The sequence below is a fragment of the Protopterus annectens genome, chromosome 16.part0 (genome assembly GCF_019279795.1).
Source record: "Protopterus annectens isolate FY-2018-M chromosome 16.part0, PAN1.0, whole genome shotgun sequence".
NCBI classification, from domain to species: Eukaryota; Metazoa; Chordata; order Ceratodontiformes; family Protopteridae; genus Protopterus; species Protopterus annectens.
The window spans coordinates 340236185-340254952 of record NC_056750.1 but is presented as its reverse complement, the minus strand read 5'-3'; the positions used below and the strand labels follow the sequence as shown (position 1 = coordinate 340254952).

Below are 18768 nucleotides of genomic sequence, written 5' to 3'. Positions count from 1 at the left end.
TTCTCCCATTGTTGGAGAAGGATGTTTGGATGTGCTCCATAGACCTCAAGGATGCCTATTATCACATACCGATACATCAGGCGTCCAGAAGGTATCTGCGCTTCAGCCTGGGAGGCAGTCATTACCAATTTTGCTCTGCCCTTTGGTCTCACCACAGCCCCCAGGGTGTTCACCAAGTGTTTGGCAGTAGTGACGGCTCACCTGAGAAGTCTTGGATTCCAAGTGTTTCCCTATCTGGACGACTGGCTCCTGACTGCCACCACCAGGCATCTACTAATGGACAACCTCAAAGCCACCATCTCCCTGGGTGTTACCCTGGGGATTACATTCAATTGGTCAAAGTCTGTCTTGCTGCCCTCTCAACGCATAAAGTTCATAGGAGCAGAGATAGACTCAAGTTTGATGCGCGTCTTTCTTCCTGCCGAAAGAATCCAAACTTTACAGGGCCAAGTTCAAGCTCTGATCTCGAGATCCAAAGCCCCAGCCAGGATGGTCCTACAGGTTCTAGGCTCAATGTCTGCCATGGTACTTTTAGTTCCTCTAGCAAGGTTACACATGAGGATTCTTCAGTGGCTCTTGTCAACTCAATGGTCCTTTCAGGATCTTCCCCTCAATCACCACATCATGATTACGGAAGTATGCAAAAGGGACCTTCGCTGGTGGCTTCAAACATCCAACTTGGATCAGGGAAAACCCTTTGTTCTCCCCCCTCCAGTGGTTACCCTGACGACAGATGCCTCCCAGATAGGGTGGGGGGGGCATTGTCTGGGCAGGCTAGTTCAGGGCTCCTGGCTTCCGGACGAAGCTCTTCTCCACATCAACGTGTTGGAGATGAGGGCCGTACTTCTATCCCTACAGGCCTTACACAAAGTTCTTCCTCAAGGCATCATCGCCATCCACACAGACAACATGTCGGTGGTTTGGTATCTGAACAAACAAGGAGGGACCAGATCGTATCCCCTTTGCAGAGAGGCCATGAGAGTGTGGGAATGGGCTGTAGCTACCAACCGCTTCTTGGTAGCGACCCACATCCCGGGAAAGTCAAATGTATTGGCGGACAAATTAAGCAGGACAATTCTCTCTCCTCACGAATGGTCTCTAAACCGCACAGTAGCAGCCCAGATTTTCAAGAGATGGGGGACGCCGTGCTGCGACCTATTTGCAACTCCACAAAACACCAAGTGCCAAAGGTTCTTCTCCTTGATTCCACATCAGGAAGTACCAGCCATGGATGCTCTAGCACAACCTTGGCCAACAGGGCTACTTTATGCCTTTCCTCCAATACCACTCCTTCCCAAAGTTATTCAAAAAGCTTCTCAACTGGGGTCTTCAATGATTCTGATTGCCCCATACTGGCCTCGTCAGATATGGTTTCCTTACCTGAAAAAGCATGCAGTGGACGATCCGTGGACCTTAGACCTGATCCCGGATTTGCTAATCCATCAGTCGGGACATTGGCATCAGTCCTTCAATCTCTGAAATTGACAGCTTGGCTCCTCCACTTCCAACCTTAGTTAGAAGTCACACACTAGACCGGAAGTTGTTCACATTTTATCTTCGCCCACAAACCCACCACTAACAAATTGTACCTCAGTAAGTGGAAGAGGTTTGCTATCTGGGCTCAACTCAAGGGCTTAGACCCTATCACTGCTCCTGTCCCAGAGGTTTTGAAATTCTTAACATCCCTGTTTAATCAGGGATCTTCTGTCTCAACTATTAAAGTTCAACTAGCTGCTATCTCTAAGTTCCATGAATCCACGGATCCTCCTTTGATGAGCAGCAGACTATGCAAAACATTCATTAAAGGTGCGAGTCTGTTAAGACCACCAGTTTTTCATCCTGCACCTCCGTGGGATCTTGATTTGGTGCTTCGCATTAACATCCCCCCCTTTTGAACCGGCTGCTACATGCGGATTAAAATATCTGTCTTGGAAAACGGCATTCTTAGTGGCTATTACTTCGGCAAGAAGAGTCTCAGAGCTTCAAGCCCTGTTTATTAAACCACCGTATTTGATTTTCCACAAAGATAGAGTATCACTCAGGCCTAATCCATCCTTTGTTCCAAAGGTCTGCTCTAGTTTCTGTCTTCAACAATCTCTAGAACTACCAGTTTTCTTTCGAAATTCTCTAATGAAGCAGAATACACTCTCCATAAATTGGATGTTCACAGGCAATTACGTTTTATTTAGACAGGACTCAGCAACTTCGTAAGTCAGACCAGTTGTTTGTGTCCTTCTCAGATAATAAATTGGGCCAAACCATCACAGCTACAATCTCAAAATGGATCAGAGATTGCATAACTCAGGCCTATTCTTCTTGAATAAACATCTTACATCATCTATCAAAGCTCATTCTACCAGAGCTATGGCTACTTCTATAGCCTTTCATTCCAAGCTCGCTATATCGGAAATTTGTGCTGCGGCTACTTGGTCCAACCCGCACACTTTCATTTCCCACTACAAATTGGATGTGGCATCTAAAGGACGAGCATCGTTTGGTTCCACGGTACTCAGGAGTGTTTTCCAGTGAGCCACCCAGGATTCAGGTGCTAGGGACGCTGTCCCATCATTCAGAATGTAGGCGAGATAGGATCACATAACATCTTTTAGTTATGTACTCACCATAACTTCAGATGTTTGGGATCCATCTCGCCTACATTCCTGATACCCACCCGCCTTCCCCCTGCCTTGCAGATCAGAAGAGATGGAACGGTTTTGAGCTTCACTGTTTTTATCTTGTTTCATCTGACGATGTTATATAAGCAGGGTATGCATGTGTGCATGTATGCGGACAAACTAGATCTGGGGGACTGGCAGTGGTGCATCCTGGGATATAGTAAGCTCAGCCAATAAGAGACTTCGCTCTTTGGCATAAGCGTGCCGAGTCGGAGCCGAGGGATCGGCTCCGAGCCCATCATTCAGAATGTAGGCGAGATGGATCCCAAACATCTGAAGTTATGGTGAGTACATAACTAAAAGATTAGAATGACTGAAGACCTTATTACCTTAAGGGAAGCCAGCCTTCCCCCTCTAAGAGACCTAGAACTGATTTTCCTTCTGACTCTTCTGATCAGGAATCTGATATCTCTGTTCCTTCTGTCTACCAGGATTTGCCCTTGTCTACTTATGAGGATTCTAATGCAGAAGATTCCATTCCCTCTGCTTCCCCTCCAGAAGATTTTTCTTTTGGGGAAAACTTGCATACCCTTAGGGAGCATTTCCGCTGGGAAAGCCAGGACTATTCTGAGTCTAAAAAGAGACTTGGGGAATTTTTACTCCTGCCTCGACACAGGTCTCTAACTATCCCCCCTGTTCTGGAGATTGTTGATGATGTTTTCCTGGAATCCAGCCTTACCCCAGACAGTTTGTCTCCAGCTCCCAGGAAACCTGACCGATACTACAGAGTACCTGACTCTCTCAAATACCTCTTCAAAAATCTCACTGTGGATCCAGAGACTATTTCCCAAGGACCAAAAGGTATTAAGGCTTCTACTGCCAAAAATCCTACCCCTTCTGATAGGGACTCAAGCTTTGGACAGATGGGGTAAGAAGGTATACACTTGTGCTACTTTGGCCATTAGGACTTTAAATTGCCAGTTTCATATGTTAAAGTATCGGCAGCATATTATGGGACTATTAAAACAGAAAATTATGTTGATTCCTGACTTTGCTGAACGCAGAGTTGCAAGAGTTGATGCATTCTGCTGAGCAAGTTGGTAAACGTACTTTGCAATGTGGTTTTGATGCTTTGGAAGCATCTTGCAGGGCTGCTGTTACTGGGTCTGTACTTAGAAGGCATGCTTGGCTTAAGGAACAAAACTTGCCAGATCATGTTAAAGCTAAATTACTGGAGGCACCCTTAAACCAAGACTGCCTTTTTGGTAACAAAGCAGAAGTCGTCCTCAAAAGGATGGATGAAAAAGCTAAATCTATGCAAACTGTTAAAGATTTCTTACAAGTACAGCCTCCTAGGTTCAGTAGTCATTGGCCTTCAAAGAACTGGTCTTTTTCCAGTCCCTTCCAGGCCTTCTCAGTCCAAACCCAGGAGCAGCAGACCACCAAGACTTTAGTCTCCGGCTATGCACAGATCTAAGCAGTGGAGTGCTCCCACTTCCAAAGCAGGGAGTAGTAAGCCTCCTCCCTTTGGAAAAATGGCACAATGACTTATCCTGAAGTCTTCCAAGCCCGGCTGAACTACTGACTTCCTTGGGAGGAAAGCTCGCCCTGCATGCAAAAAACTGGGAATTCATTACCCAAGACAAATGGGGTTTAAACATAGTTTCCCTAGGATACAGATTCCACTTCCACTCATTACCAATCCCAAGTGGATGGCCAGACCTCCCCCCAAATCAGTAGGCAGAAGCCCAAAAACAAGTTCTCTCTCTCCTCAGTATCAGCGCTATCCAACCTGTCCAACAGAACAAAAGGGGCAAGATGTTTATTCAAGACTGTTCCTGGTTCCCAGAAAAGAAAACTGGTGCCTATCCTGGACCTGTCTATTCTCAACACCTTTCTGGTGGTTCCAAAATTCAGAATGCTACCTCTTCAACAGCTTTATCCTATGCTAGCCAAGGATGCCTGGCTGGCAACCCTAGACTTAACGGAAGCTTACCTGCACATCCCAATAAGGGAATCCTGCAGACAATGCCTACATTTCAGGGCAGGCTCCATGCACCATCAGTTCTCTGCACTTCCTTTGCACTTCCCTTTAGCTTATCTACCACGCCCAGGATGTTCACAAAGTACCTAGCTCGAGCCATTGCATTTTGCAGGCAGAGAAATTTTCAGATTTACCCATACTTGGATGATTGCCTGATTCAGGCAGAAAGTCAGGACTTGCTTTTATAACACCTGGCATTTGTAAAGAGACGTCTAACCTCACTGAGGTACACCATCAACAAGAATAAATCACATCTAGTACCCTGCCAACAGATTGTATTCCTGGGAGCAAGCTTGTACACAACTTCCCAGATGGCTTTCCTCACTCCGGAGAAACAAGTTTGACAACCTACTTCAACCTACTGGCCACAAAAAACCAGCTCTCTGCAAGGAAGATCCTGCAGGCCCTGGGGTTCATGGCCTCTTGCATTCTGTTAATTCCATATGCAAGACTGCATATGAGGAAACTTCATTGGTATCTGAAAAGTCTATGGTGTCAACATTCTCAGGACCTAGAAACAATGATTCCTGTCATTCCTTGTCTAAGGACAGAGTTCCTTTGGTGGGCAGAGGCCTGCTACCACAACAAGGGACTCCCTTTCACTCTACCCCCTGCCGCCTAAATCCTAACAACAGACTCATCAGACTATGCATGGGGCTCACATGGCAGTGCAGTGCATTCAGGGCAAATGGACCCCAAAACAGATGCACCTGCATGTCAACTAAAAAGAAATGTTAGCTGTCCAGAATTCTCTGACAGCTTTCAAGGACCTTATTCTTCCAGGACAACTACTGGTAAAGACAGACAACCCAACTGTTATGTGGTACATAAACAAGCAGGGGGGAAACCATTCATACCCACTCTGCAGACTAACCATGGCTCTGTAGAACACAGCCTTGAACTTCCAAGTGAACCCGCAAGCTCAATTCCTGCCAGGCAAACTAAATTCACTGGCAGATGATTTAAGCAGAAATCCCATAGACCCACATGAATGGAAACTGGAAACCAAAATATTCAAGCTCTTGAGGAACGAATGGGGGACACCAGAGGTAGACCTGCTTGCCACCCCTCAGAACTATTAACTGAACAAATTCTGCACCAGACCTCCCCACAGTCAAGCTTGGAAAGTGGATGCCCTGTCCTTTTCCTGGCAAAGCCTCTTCAATGTGTGCCTTTCCCCCTCTGCCTGTCCTCTCAAAGGGTTCTGCTAAAGACCAAGCAGGACAATACTGATTGCCCCAGACTTGCAGAGTCAGCACTGGTATCACCTTTTGCGCAATCTGACAAGGCTACAGCCATGGCACCTGCCATGGAAACCCTCCCTGCTGTCCCAGCAGGCGGGCCGGATTCTGCACTCTCAGCTTCAAACCCTGAACCTTGCACCCTGGCTAATTCCCTGAGCTCACCCCTAGCAACCCTAAGCAAGCAGGTACAGGATGTCATTCTTGAGGCAAGGAGGCCTAGTACTAGAAAATCCTATTTAGAAAAATGGAAAAGATAGTGTTCCTGGAGCCAGGCTCAGGGAAGGGGCACAATGGTGCCCAGCTTATCCCATATTCTAGATTATTTAACAGAAGTGCTGCACAAGGGTCTATCTTTCTCCTCAAAATTCATGCCTCTGCCATTTCAGCTCATTATAATACTGAGACATCCCTCTTCTCTCATCCCCTGCTAAAACAATTCCTTAGAGGGGCCAAAAAATTTAGCCCCCCCCCCCCCCCCCCCAAGAGAGCTCCCACTGCAGCCTGGGACCTTAACTTTCTATTGGAAAAACTCACTCTTCCACCCTTCGAAGCAGCTGCTACAGCAGACCTCAAATTCCTTTCTTGGAAAACAGCCCTACTTCTAGCCATTACTTCAGCAAGAAGAGTGTCTGAACTGCAGGCCCTCATGGCAGTGGAACCTTTCATTATCTTCCATGCGTACAGGGTTTCCCTCAGGTCTAATCCATCCTTTATGCCCAAGCTGGTATCTAGTGTGGCTCTTAACCAGTCCATTCACTTGCCCACTTTTTTCCCCTAATCCACAAAATAAGGGGAAAGGATACTGCATTCTCTGGATGTGCACAGACAGCTTAGATTCTTCTTGGACAGAACTAAGCATCTCAAAGTCTGACCAGCTGCTAGTTAGTTTTGCTGCAGGGGCAGAGGGGAAGACCATTTCAAAGCAAACCATTTCCAAATGGATAGCCCATTGCATCCATTTCTGCAACAAGCACCATGGAAAACCTACCCCACAGGGGATAATATCACATTCCACCACGGCTGCATCTACCTCTACAGCATTTCTCAGAGGAGTTCCTACCAGGGACATCCTGGAAGCTGTCACCTGGAGTGGAGCTTTGTACATACTTTCACCAAGCATTACCTCCTGCGTATCTTTTCTAAATCCAGAGCTGGATTTGCCACAGCAGTCTTACAGGGCCTGATTGCTAGCCCCAATGCTCTTTAACTGCCTCCACCCCTCCTTAGCTTTGGGAATCAACCCAAATGTGATGACTACAGCAGTGAAACACGAAGAACATAGTACAGTTGTAACAACTTACCATAAATGTAGATGTTCGAGTATTCACTGTTGCAATCCTGGTTGCCCTCCCTCCAACCCCCAGACTTCTCTTGCTCTACCTTTTCTTTTTTGTTTGGTATATATTATATCATGTGTATTTGCTTTTTGCTGGGGGTGTTCCATACCATATAATTGCTTCTCATTGTGGAGGCACCTGACATCGGGGCCAAGAAAAACTGATGTAATGGGGTCAGCTGCATGTTTTATACCCCTGACGATGTGACATCATGGAAGAAGTGACAGCATCTGATGCCAAAATCCGAAGACTCAGGTATTCAGGCCGGCTGAGGGCTACCTGCAGGCAGATAACCCAAATGTGATGACTGCAACAGTGAATACACTTTGACATCTACATTTATGGTAAGTGTACACAACTGTACTTTCTGAGGAATATTCTCTTAAGTCCACCCTGGGAAAAGGTGACGAGGGACTTTGTCCCACATGTGAGGAGAAGATGAAAAATTGACAATATCAGATAAAGAAGTTATGTACTCACCATAACGTTCCATCTGTATTGTTGATTCATAATCTCTTCTCTCAATCTCACCCTGCAATCGGATTCCTGGTTGAACGGGAAGAGGCTGTCTAGGGTTAGATCGAGTTCCATTAGACTCTAGAAATTGCCTTACTTAAGGTTCTTTTGGGTGTTAAATATTAACCTTTCCTTTCTACTAATATTCTCTCCGCAAACAAGATCTGAGGTGTTTGGAAGAGATGCATTGTGGGTAAGTGAGAAGTATCCAAGAGCTTTTTCTTTACCACAAGGTTGCTAATGCCTGAGAGGGGTTGGATCCAAACCAACATTTGAGTAGAAATGAAAAATCGACACTACAGATGGAACGTTATGGTGAGTACATAACTTCTTTTTCTGCAATACACTCTTTTTCAGGTGAATGTGGTTGGCAGAAAAGCCTTTTTGCTATAGAACCTCTTTCAGGTTTCAGATCCATTTGTTAGCTGTTTTAGCAGACTTTTTTTTGCCCGAGGCCTCTTCTACTTTCTTGATACCTTTCCTTCTAGCTCTGTGCCAGCTCTGTATTCCAAGCACCCACCCCTGCAATCCATTAGGTAGATGCCCATGGGCCCAGCCATGATTTTTTTTTTTTTTTGTTTTTTTATAAGCATGTCCTGGAGAAATAGTTGGTGATCCATGAGAGAACTGTTATGACTGCAGTGGGCCAGCCTTGTTCCCTGTACCTTATGGTTTCTTCCACTCATGAAAAGGGAAAAAGATCCTAACCTTGAGGCATCGTTGGATTCTGAGTTAGCAGTAGCAGAGAGCTTTGTCTTTGATTAAATCCAGTTCCCATTGAGGTATGACAAATGTAGAGACTTCACTTTGGCTGTCCTCAGAAGATGCAGTGTTTGCAACACTAATTTAACAAGGGAGTCTTTTATGTGAGCTGTTAAGGAGTTGACTGCTGCTCAAAACAGGTGCATTTTGAACTGCTGGGCAATTGGCTTTTAAATACTTTGATGAGGATGTGTCCCTTGAACCAGACACAAAAAGCTAAGCAGAGTTTTCAAAGTGCAGGTTTAGGATAAACACATTTGGAGAAGAATTTGGCAGTTGATGTAGTTTCTTTAGATGATATTTATATCCAAGTTGGCACCTGCTTTAATCATCTGTCCCAGTGATAAAAGCAGGGTGCTCGATAGGCTTATGAATAGTTTGGTACGTTTTACAGTTCTACTATCCTGACAGTGAAGTTTAATAATTACCAGACACTCACAATGTAGTGGGTGTGTTTTCCTGCAGGTAGACTAAATGTCTCAAGAAACTTAAGATGGGTTGTGAGGGAGAGAATTATAAAACATACTAATACAGCACAAAAGGTTGAAAAACATGCAGTTAAATGAGAGGTACCATACTATAGATGTCTGTGCCAGGGCAAGCAGCATCTAGCACAGTAATTAAAAGCAAGCTTGGTTGAGAATCCAGCCTCTACCCAAGGTGTTAAGCAGTAGCCTCATAATGCCCCTTGGCCTTCCCAATACTTGTTCAGAGCATTACAAGAGAAGAGCAAGACCGTTCAGTCTGTGAAATTTTACACATCTATTCCAAAATACCCTAGGAGCTACCCAACCAAGTAGTGGTCTTTCTGTAGGAGGCAAACTTAAGGCAGAGTAATTCAAAATGAAAAGCAGTTTCAGAAGAGACACCAGACATAGAGAAGAGAAGGACAGAGTGGACCCGAGTACCAGGCCTGTAGACAGGGAGGTAAACCTTCAAATAGTTCAAACTTCAGACAGCTTTGTCTATACTCTCTAACCCACTTTCCTTTAAGCACATTGGGATGGAGAATTCCTGGTTTTAGGAGAGATTTTTTTTTCTGATCTTAGGCAGTGAGTGTTAGACATTATACATATAGATTGCTCAAAGCAGAATGTTCGAATTTCCCTCCGTTTAAAGCATTTCTCCTGTTAAAACAAGTTCAGAATGTTTTTCATGCATCTCTTCCTACCTCTTTGTGTGAAAGATGTCTTCTTAGGTCGTCATACTCATAGGGCACACTGACAGCTTCTCAAATTTTTTTCCATGGGCCTCCTTGCTCCTTATTTCTACTGCATCCAAAATCTTAGTTAAGAGTTTGGTCCCAGTGTTTGCATACTTGATGTTGAAGGGAAAACATTTCTTTTTCCTACCTCAGTGATTGCCTGATTCAGGGAAGCTCACAAAAAGGAGCTGCAAGATGCTGTTATACATACCTGTCACTGTTTACAGACCCTGGAAATTTCTCTGAAGACTCAGAAGTCAATCCTCTGTCCCTCTCAGACTAGGATCTTTCTGAGAGAGACTTTCCTCATTGTGGCAGACTGAAGTATGTACCTTTTGAGGGCAGGATTCATGAGCTAGTTCTTCCTGGTTATTTCAGGCAGATTTTTCATAACGGTCAGATTTAGTCCCTTTTTGAAGATCTTGGGGGTATATTTCTTCACTTAATCTGAAGGTGCCATATGCGCAATAGCACGTAATGCTGCAAATGGGACAGATACAGTACACTTGAATGTGTGGGACCAACATGGCTAGTCCTTAGAACAAAGGATTCCTTTCATCCTGTCCCTGTGGTAGGAGATATGGTGGGTTTCACAAGTAGCTCATAACCAGTTTCTCTATCAGTTTGAATCCTATTCTGGATTGATAACAGATGCATCAGATCCTGTTTGGGTAACACACCCAGGTCACATCAAAGTTGTGGGCACTTGGTCAAGAGATCAAAATAAGGGCCATAAACTTAAATGGAAATTATACCAATCCTGTATACTCTTAAATCCTTTGAATCTGCCCTTCAAACAAGTGCTCAAAATAATAAACAGCAGCGCAGTAATATGGCACTTCAGAAAAGGGAGCAGTCACTTCTTATCCCTCTCTCACCCAACCAAGCAGGCATGGGACTTTGTATCATAAAAATCCAGCATCAAGCCACATATATCCCTGGTGAGCAAAATGTACTGTCATACCATTTAAACAGAAATGTAACCACCCAAACTGATGGGAGACTGGACAAGAAAATATTTCTAGAAATTGAGAGAAATGAGAAGTCCAAGAAAAGATCTTTGGATCAAAGGAAAGCCACTGTCTTCTATCCTTCTTTGCAAAGAGGCCATAACAACCAGTGTTCTCCATCCATTTGAATTGAATGCTGCTCTGTGCCATGTCTCCCATATCTTATTTTCTAGGTTTTTGTGAAGTTGTGGAAAAAGGTGGATTTTTTCCTCAGCTCAATTCTGACCAAAACTTGTGTGATTCTCCAAGCTTATCCATGTTCTACAGACAGAGAAGAACTTTGGTTTACCTTATGTTATTACACACTTTATGCAGAAGGAGGAGTCTCCTAAATTAACATGCCAAGGCCATCTAGTTCAGAGTTTGGAAGATTTCAGACTAATCCCTCAGATGTTTCCTGTCTCCACAAGTGGTTAATATTCTACAAGAGTCAATGTGACATAATGCCGCATAAATTCTTAACTAGGTGAGTAGAAAAGCTTTTCTTGTTGGATAAGCAACCATTGTATAGAATCCCTGAGACTACGATATGTTTAGTCATTTAAGTTGATGCTCTTGCCGTTTCCTTCATTAAATGCATCTGCCCACCATTTTGGCTTTTTGTTTTAAACCACAAAACCTTTAATCTTTCCCACCTCTGCAGTTAAGTTATTTTGTAAAAGTGCTATTCTCTGCGAGTCCACAAGTCAGACCAATTTCCTTAGCCTAGGGCTTTGAAAATGACTTTGCCTACTTTAAACCCTGCCAGTGCAGTAAACCTTAATTTTCTCTACAAGAGGGGGCCTCTTAGTAGCCACACATCAGCTGGTAGGATCCTGGCACACTCATCACTGGTGTTTAGGAACTGTAGAGACACATCCACAAGTGCATGTCTAACAAAAAACTGTTCCTCAGTGCTTATTTTGGTCTTGCATATTATACTGGTCGGACCATTTCAGCCCTCACTGTTTCAGTGTAATCGCTGGAATACGAGTGAGAGAAACCTTATGCCATGTTCTCCACAGGCACCTGAGGTGCTACACTAACAGAACCACAGACTTCGTATTGCTTGATTAGCTTTTGATGCCCTTTATGCAAGGGAAACTAAGTAGATCTGTATCCAAGCAGATGCTGTTTTAGAGGCTAGCCACCTTCAATGTCATCTGCAAGGGGAAAAAAATCTGCATAGAAAGTTTGAGGCACACATTACCTGGGTACCAACTACTGCAGAAGTTTTCTAGAATGTATCTGTGCAAAGCATTTGTTGAGCTCCCACTTTGACTACTTTCTACATTTTTGCAAGCATTACAGGCTTAACCGCAAGTCTAGGAACGTAATAATACAGCTCATTTCCTGTGGCTAGGGTCAGGTTACTTCCATTTTTTTTTCTGCCAGTGTTTGGAATAAGATGGCAGTGTTTATTCTTAAAGAACATGGCACATTCATGTGAGGAATACACCAGAATTGGTTGCTCAAGGAACTGCATCACTGCTGCAGTAAGAGTTGCCACTAGCCTTCTCTCATTGTCTTTGTTTGATTGCCTATGCTGGGAGTTTGGCAGAACTGTTTCTGTTGCTGGGGGAGAAGACCATTTGTCACAACTTGACGGGTCACTATCTTTTTGGATTGTACATATTAAGCATGTCCTGATTTGCTGGGGTTTCTTAATGACTGCTGCATATAGGACTAATTTTAAGGTCACTCTATGGGTACAGAGAGGTATTTTGTGATAGAATCTTCTATGAGTTTCTGTTTTCTTTTCTTCCCTTCTTTGGTGCTTTAAGTATTTGGTAAGTCTGTCAAATACTTTCCAGCACAAGAAAATGTACTGAATATTTTGCTTGGTGGTATTCCTTTACAACTAAATTTCTAGCTGGTATACTGGACTGTAAGGAATACTGACCGAGGAGAAATGGGTCTTTAGTAGTGGTTTGGAATTCTAGCAGAAGCCTGGCATTTGTCTAGGCTTAAGGCCCAGTGTTTGGAATAGGAGCAACTATCCTGGATATTGTTATGGTTAGCAAATTAAATTATGGCATTTTTTGGTAATCATACAGTGTTTTGACTTCCTTTACTACATTACTTTGTAAAACGACCCTGTGCTTATTTACTTTGTTTCTAATTGTGTTTTCCTCTATGCAGGTCTACAGTTTCTTAGATCAGATGTCATTTTATATGGAGTTTTATAAACACAAACCAAATGACGTAATTTCTCATGAAGATGAGACCCTTTGGAGGAGACTGACACCTAAGCTGCTGTATCCTTTAGGTAAAAACTTAGAAAATGTATATTGTGTTTCTGTGCTGTGATTTATTTATTTTTTTTAAGTGACGTGGAAGGGTAGTTTGACTACCTGTAGTCCTACCACCTCTTAAGGATGCATCTTTGAGGAAGATCACTGCAACAGTTAGTCATACATTTGGATTTTATCCAGCTTTGTTCTCTTCACCCAGCCAGAGATTTCATCAGCTGTACTTGTATCCCTGTCATAAAGAAAGTTGATGCCATGCCAACATTTTACAGAACCTGTGTTGGTGTGTGAAGAGCCCTGTTACTGTTAGCATTGACAGAGCTTTCTTCATTTTTTAAACCCTTCTTAGTGATGCACTTCCTGGGTCATAGTCTGGGTACTTCTTGACTGTAGTATCAATCAGAAATAAGTAAAATAACATAGTATGTCTTTTGGCTTTGTTTCTAGACTGCTTGTATTGTTTACATTGTTTACGTCATGTTTGAGAAATGAACAATATATGGAGTCTGGCAAAAAACAAGAGAAAAATAATTTTATCAAAGGAAGCAGACAAAGAACATTAAGTATCTTATCAGCTTCAATATTACTGCAAGGGACAGTGCTGCTGTCCAAATAGCTTTCAACACCAGGACTAGTAAGGTATTGTTCATAGGTGAGTACTAGGCTAATGGTCCTTGAGCCAACGCAAGCCTAGCCCAAAACCATACCCAGTTATCCTGTTGCCGGACGTTAGTTCCTTTAGAAATACCAGCACTCTCCCATTAAACTGCTGCAGCACCTTTGTTGTCTAGGTTGGTTCTTTGTTCATTCTTGGATCCAGAATTTACAGTAGTCTGTGAACCTACCATTTCAGTGCCACTTAAACTACACCCACCATTGCTTACCTAATTCAGCTTCTGTTGTAATGCATCCTTCGCTGGACTGTAAGAACTTTTGCAAGGGAATATTTCAGTTTAGTTCAGGAAATCACAATAAGATAGCAATAACCTTGGTCAATACCCTCTCAGCACACTGAATGTCTTTAGACAGAATGCAGAATTATGAAAATTTGCAGACTCCATTGAAGGAGTTACCAGTAAAGAAGGTAATTAAGATATTTTCCTCACTCTTCAATCAAGATAAGGATTTTTAAATTACACAGTTTCTAATTCTGTCAAAAAGCTGATAAGAATTGTCACAGCGTTCAGGTTGTCCTCTTATGACTAAATTTCATAGGTATTTTTTTTCTTTTGTCCTGTATTGGATCTGTTATCACTTTGATACTCTGCAGGATATTCTGAAGGCAAACAGTCCCAACCCAGCTTCACAAACCCCCATCTCCTACAAGGCTGACAGGATGTCTGTCTCCTTTAGATGGACATGATTGGAAATAGTACATGCAAGAAAGATCCTGCTACAATCACTTTATCAACAGCTAATCACTTTATCAACAGCTAATCTGAGTGGTAAGGCTATCCATCATGCATTTTTATCAGAAATTAAAGTATGTATTTCAACTTTGAAACCGTTGTGATAAGCATATCAAATATCCAAAGAAGCAATAGTGAGCATAACATTTAGAACATTAAAGATACAATTGTAAACATGTGCAGAGCAGTTAGAAATGCAGTGGCTGCAAAAGAAGGAAGATGTCCGAAGGACAGACCCTGTTGGACAAATGGAAACAGAAGTAAAGAATTTAGTAATAAATTTATGTAGTACGGCATTGACTAAATTTCAGGTTTCTGTGTTGAATTGTGAACTATCGTGTGTACCTGCTGAATGCTCTAAACTTAGTGAAGTTTAGTGTTTGCCAGGAATGTCATGCAATGTATTATTTATGGAGATGAGCAAGTGGTAGAATGTGGATTATTAAAGAAATGGAGTACATTTGTACCAGCATTAAACCCTAACCTAGATACCTTTTATGGTATGAGAGACCATTATTTATGGATTTTAATAAGAGCCATCATTTGTTTAATAACATCACACACTTGGACAGGCAGGCACTATGTGAATTGCAAGACAGCCCTCAAATATGGATCCACCCAGCGGATAAAGGTGTAGTGGTTATTATGGACAGTGAATATTACATATATTAGATAGAAGAAATGCTAGAAGATGGAAATACTTATACTGAGATTAATAGATCGAAAGTCAAAGAACTGATTAAGAAAGTTCATGATAACTTGTATGATATGCTTATGAATAGGATGATTACTCCTTCACAATATGAATATCTGTTGATAAAAGAACCAACTCTACCTAGTATTAATGGGTTACCAAAGGGTACATAAGCACTTCGCCAGTCAACCCTTGTGTCCATTAGTAGCAGGGAGTGGATGTGCCACTGAATCAATCTCCATTTTTGTAGAACACAAGCTGAAGCCTATTATCCAGAGCCACTACTGTTTTGAGAGATACAAAACATATTTTGGAAACACTATATGAAAGCATGAGGGGACATGGACCAAAAGATAATTTGCTACTTGTAACATTGGATGTGCAAACTTAGTTCAGTATTATCCCAAATGAATATGGGATTGAATCAGTAAGGGTGTCTTTACATCAGAAAAGTGAATATTCAAGCTCTGTGGTTTACCTTATGTGCATTATTGGAGATAGTTTTGGAAACTACTGTGGCGTCCTTCAGTAATAGAACATAATTGCAGAGAATGGGCATAACTATGGGTACATCATGTGCCAATAGCTATGCCAATTTAGTAATGGCTAAATGGGAGGAAGATTATATTTTACAAGAACATAATTTACATGGGAACATTGTCGTGTCCAAGTGTTTTGTAGATGATTGGCTCCTCCTGTGGAATGGAAGCCATGAACGACTGGATGAATTTGTGAGATATCTAGAGGGAACCACTGACTTTTCTTTTTTTTTCTTTTTTTTTTTTTTTAAGATTTACCAGGCAGTGCTCAACGGAAATGATTGAATTTTTAGATGTCCGTATATTGGTGAGACCTGATGGTCATTTGGATACACAGCTGTATAGAAAGAAATGCTGGAAGAACAATTTGTTTATAACAAGTATGCACCCAGGCTATGTCTTTTAAGAATGTTGCTAATAATCCGCTCCTTAGAGGCTTACGGTTGCATACTGGTGATCAGAAATTTGAAGGAGATCACTCATTTAAGTGACAATCTGAATCATAGAGGATGCCATAAAGTGGACATCAATGCTATGGTCCAAGAAGTAAGAAACTAAATATGTGGGAATGCCAAACCATTTTTCTCAGCATCTGTGAGAAATGAGGAGCAACATAAGGATATATACGGAGGAGAACTAATAATCGCCTGTATCTAACTTTTAATAGTGATACTGAACAAATTTGCAGAGCTATTAAAATTGGGGGATTTTAACATCAGATGATACCTTCAGAGAAATAGTAGGGGAATACCCAAAATTTGGTTTTAAGAATAATAAATCATTAAAAATAAGATTGTTATGGACCAAAAAGCTCACATTTGTTAGAAAAAATAGATACCTTTTCATGTCAAAATTGCAGTGTATGTAGGTATATTTCCTCTGCTAATGTGTTTAAAATCCCTGTAACTGGTAAAATCTATTCCCCAAAACTTTATGCTGATTGTAGGACTTCAAACATTTTTTACTTAGGTAAATGCCAACAATGTGCTAGTTTTTATGTTGGCAAAAGTAACAGGCAACATTTAAGTGATATTCGCTGTCAGAAATTGACAAATGCACTTGCCAGACATGTAGATAGTAATAATCATATGTTTTGCTTTCTGGTTCTACAAGTGGTGGAAGAAAGTTTTTGGGGTGGAGATTCTGATAACAAAACAGAAATGGTAAAGATGAATTGGATTTCCACATTGCAATCAGATAAGATACCAGGACTTAATGTATGTAAAATCCTTAAAGGGCGTGCGTAGGCTAGTTCACTGATTTAATTGGTTAATTTTAGTTTAAATATAGTATTGTGATTTTATCATTTTATATGCTAACCCGAAGAAGGATGAACTGTCAGCGCTTGTCACTTTATTAAAGAGGTTTATGGTTTTATCTGTGGTGACAGGTTCTACGTTTTTATTTTCATTGACCTCTGATAATTGGGAGCAATCCCATCTAAAGTGCTCCATTATACGCAGGACCATGTCACTAAAAGAAAGCTCCTCCAAAAGAGAGTCAAGACTGATATATTCCTCCTCCTCAGACCAGCATTCTAAAGGTGAAGGCAACTGAGAGGAATAGGCTAAGGAGTCAGCCTGGGAGTCAGAATCACTGTCCGAACACCCTGGGTTCTTTATCCCTCTTAGGGGTAGAGGACCAAGGAGGTACAGGAACCAAACCCCCCTGAAGAGGCTTCATTCCCATCAAGGCATTAAACAAGCCTTGAGTGAAGTCCTGCAATTCAATGTGTAGATCCTGTCTGCTGGAGGAGACACCACATGCTTGGTTTTCTATCTTTTCTTCACTGGGATGTCTGCCCTGACAAAGCGTGGAGGTTCAGACCCCTGCTTAGATTTGATTAAGGTACCCTGCACCTCTTCCTAAACAAGGATCTGAGGAATCCCTTTAGGCCATCAGAAACCAGCTATGGCACCCCCTCATCATCAGCAGCAGATGTATACAAGGCCTCAGAGGCTATGTGAGAAGCAGATTCCATGCCAGCCTTAGAGAAGGTTGCGGCAAAAGAAAGAGGACAATGTATCAGGCTGTCCCTCTGGGATCCCACTCACCTCAAGACAGACATCTGGTGGAGGCTAGACAGCAGCAAACTCAGGGCTAGACTTCTTGGCCTTTTTCATGAGTGGCAGGTGCTCCACTAGAAGAGCAGATTATCCCATGGTACCTTAGGCCACTCCTCTAGAAGAGCAGATTATCCCATGGTGCCTTAGGCCAAACACTTGAGATGTTGGTTCTCATGGTAAATGGAAAGTGAAAAAAGGCGACTAGGCAAAGTCTTGGGAACAAAAGCCTGATCATGGGATGCACCTAAGCAATAAAGGCACCTATTGTGGCACTCTTCATGCGGAATCTGACTCCCAAACTAACATTTTCTTTTCTTGGATTATATGCAACCTGTAAAATGTAACCTCAACGGAATACTTACCTGAAAGACGTAGGCACGGTACAACCAGCAAAGTGACGAGCATTCAGACAGGTGGCAATGAAGTTCTGCGTTGGGAGCATATGTATGTCACCTTTATGCCCTATGCTTGCACAGCGCACATACGTCTGATGTACAACACTCCCTAGGTAATAAAGGCTTTGGTATACTGGTCAGACATTGGGCTGTCCTTGGCAAGAGATCCCAGAAATAATGAATACTGCAGCAGTTATATGGAACGGCATCTGTATTTACTTTATTCATTAAAAAAAATAGGTGATTCTTTGCCACAAGCTAACTGAAAAAGATATCCAAGTTTAACGCCTTACACCTCTCACTAATGTTTTCCCAACACACTGACAAGGTTAGTCAGCAAAACACTTTTCCCCCAAGAAATTAAGTTATGAATGGCTCATCTCTTAGGTTCACAGTCAAGTGTTAGGCCCGCTGACATTGCAGGCCATTTTAATCTTGGGCAATTTCCCTATCAGTGTTAGACTGACCTTACCCAACCCATGGTCAATTATATATTGGCCCCGTAAGAATAACTGGGATCAACCACAAATAATTTGAGGGGACTTATTTATGTTAGATGCTTCTGCTGCTGCTTCCCTGACACCAGATTCTCAACCTTCAGTTCCTAAGAAGCTTTATAGATTCTGTAAGGTGCTGGATGTCTTCAAGTTCTTGTATAAGTGCCCTTGCAATGATCCTGCAGTGATTTCTGTAGCTACTGAT

At 42.3% G+C, this 18768-nt stretch overlaps 1 protein-coding gene across 1 annotated transcript in view; it reads left to right on the top strand.

Moving 5' to 3' along the window:
* The window catches only part of NUP188 (nucleoporin 188), a 3305077-nt gene that overhangs the window by 905931 nt on the left and 2380378 nt on the right, over positions 1–18768 (top strand). Inside the window, exon 17 of the mRNA XM_044058121.1 lies at positions 12854–12980. Within this exon, the coding sequence (XP_043914056.1) occupies positions 12854–12980 (127 nt within the window). The remainder of the gene's footprint in view (positions 1–12853; positions 12981–18768) is intronic.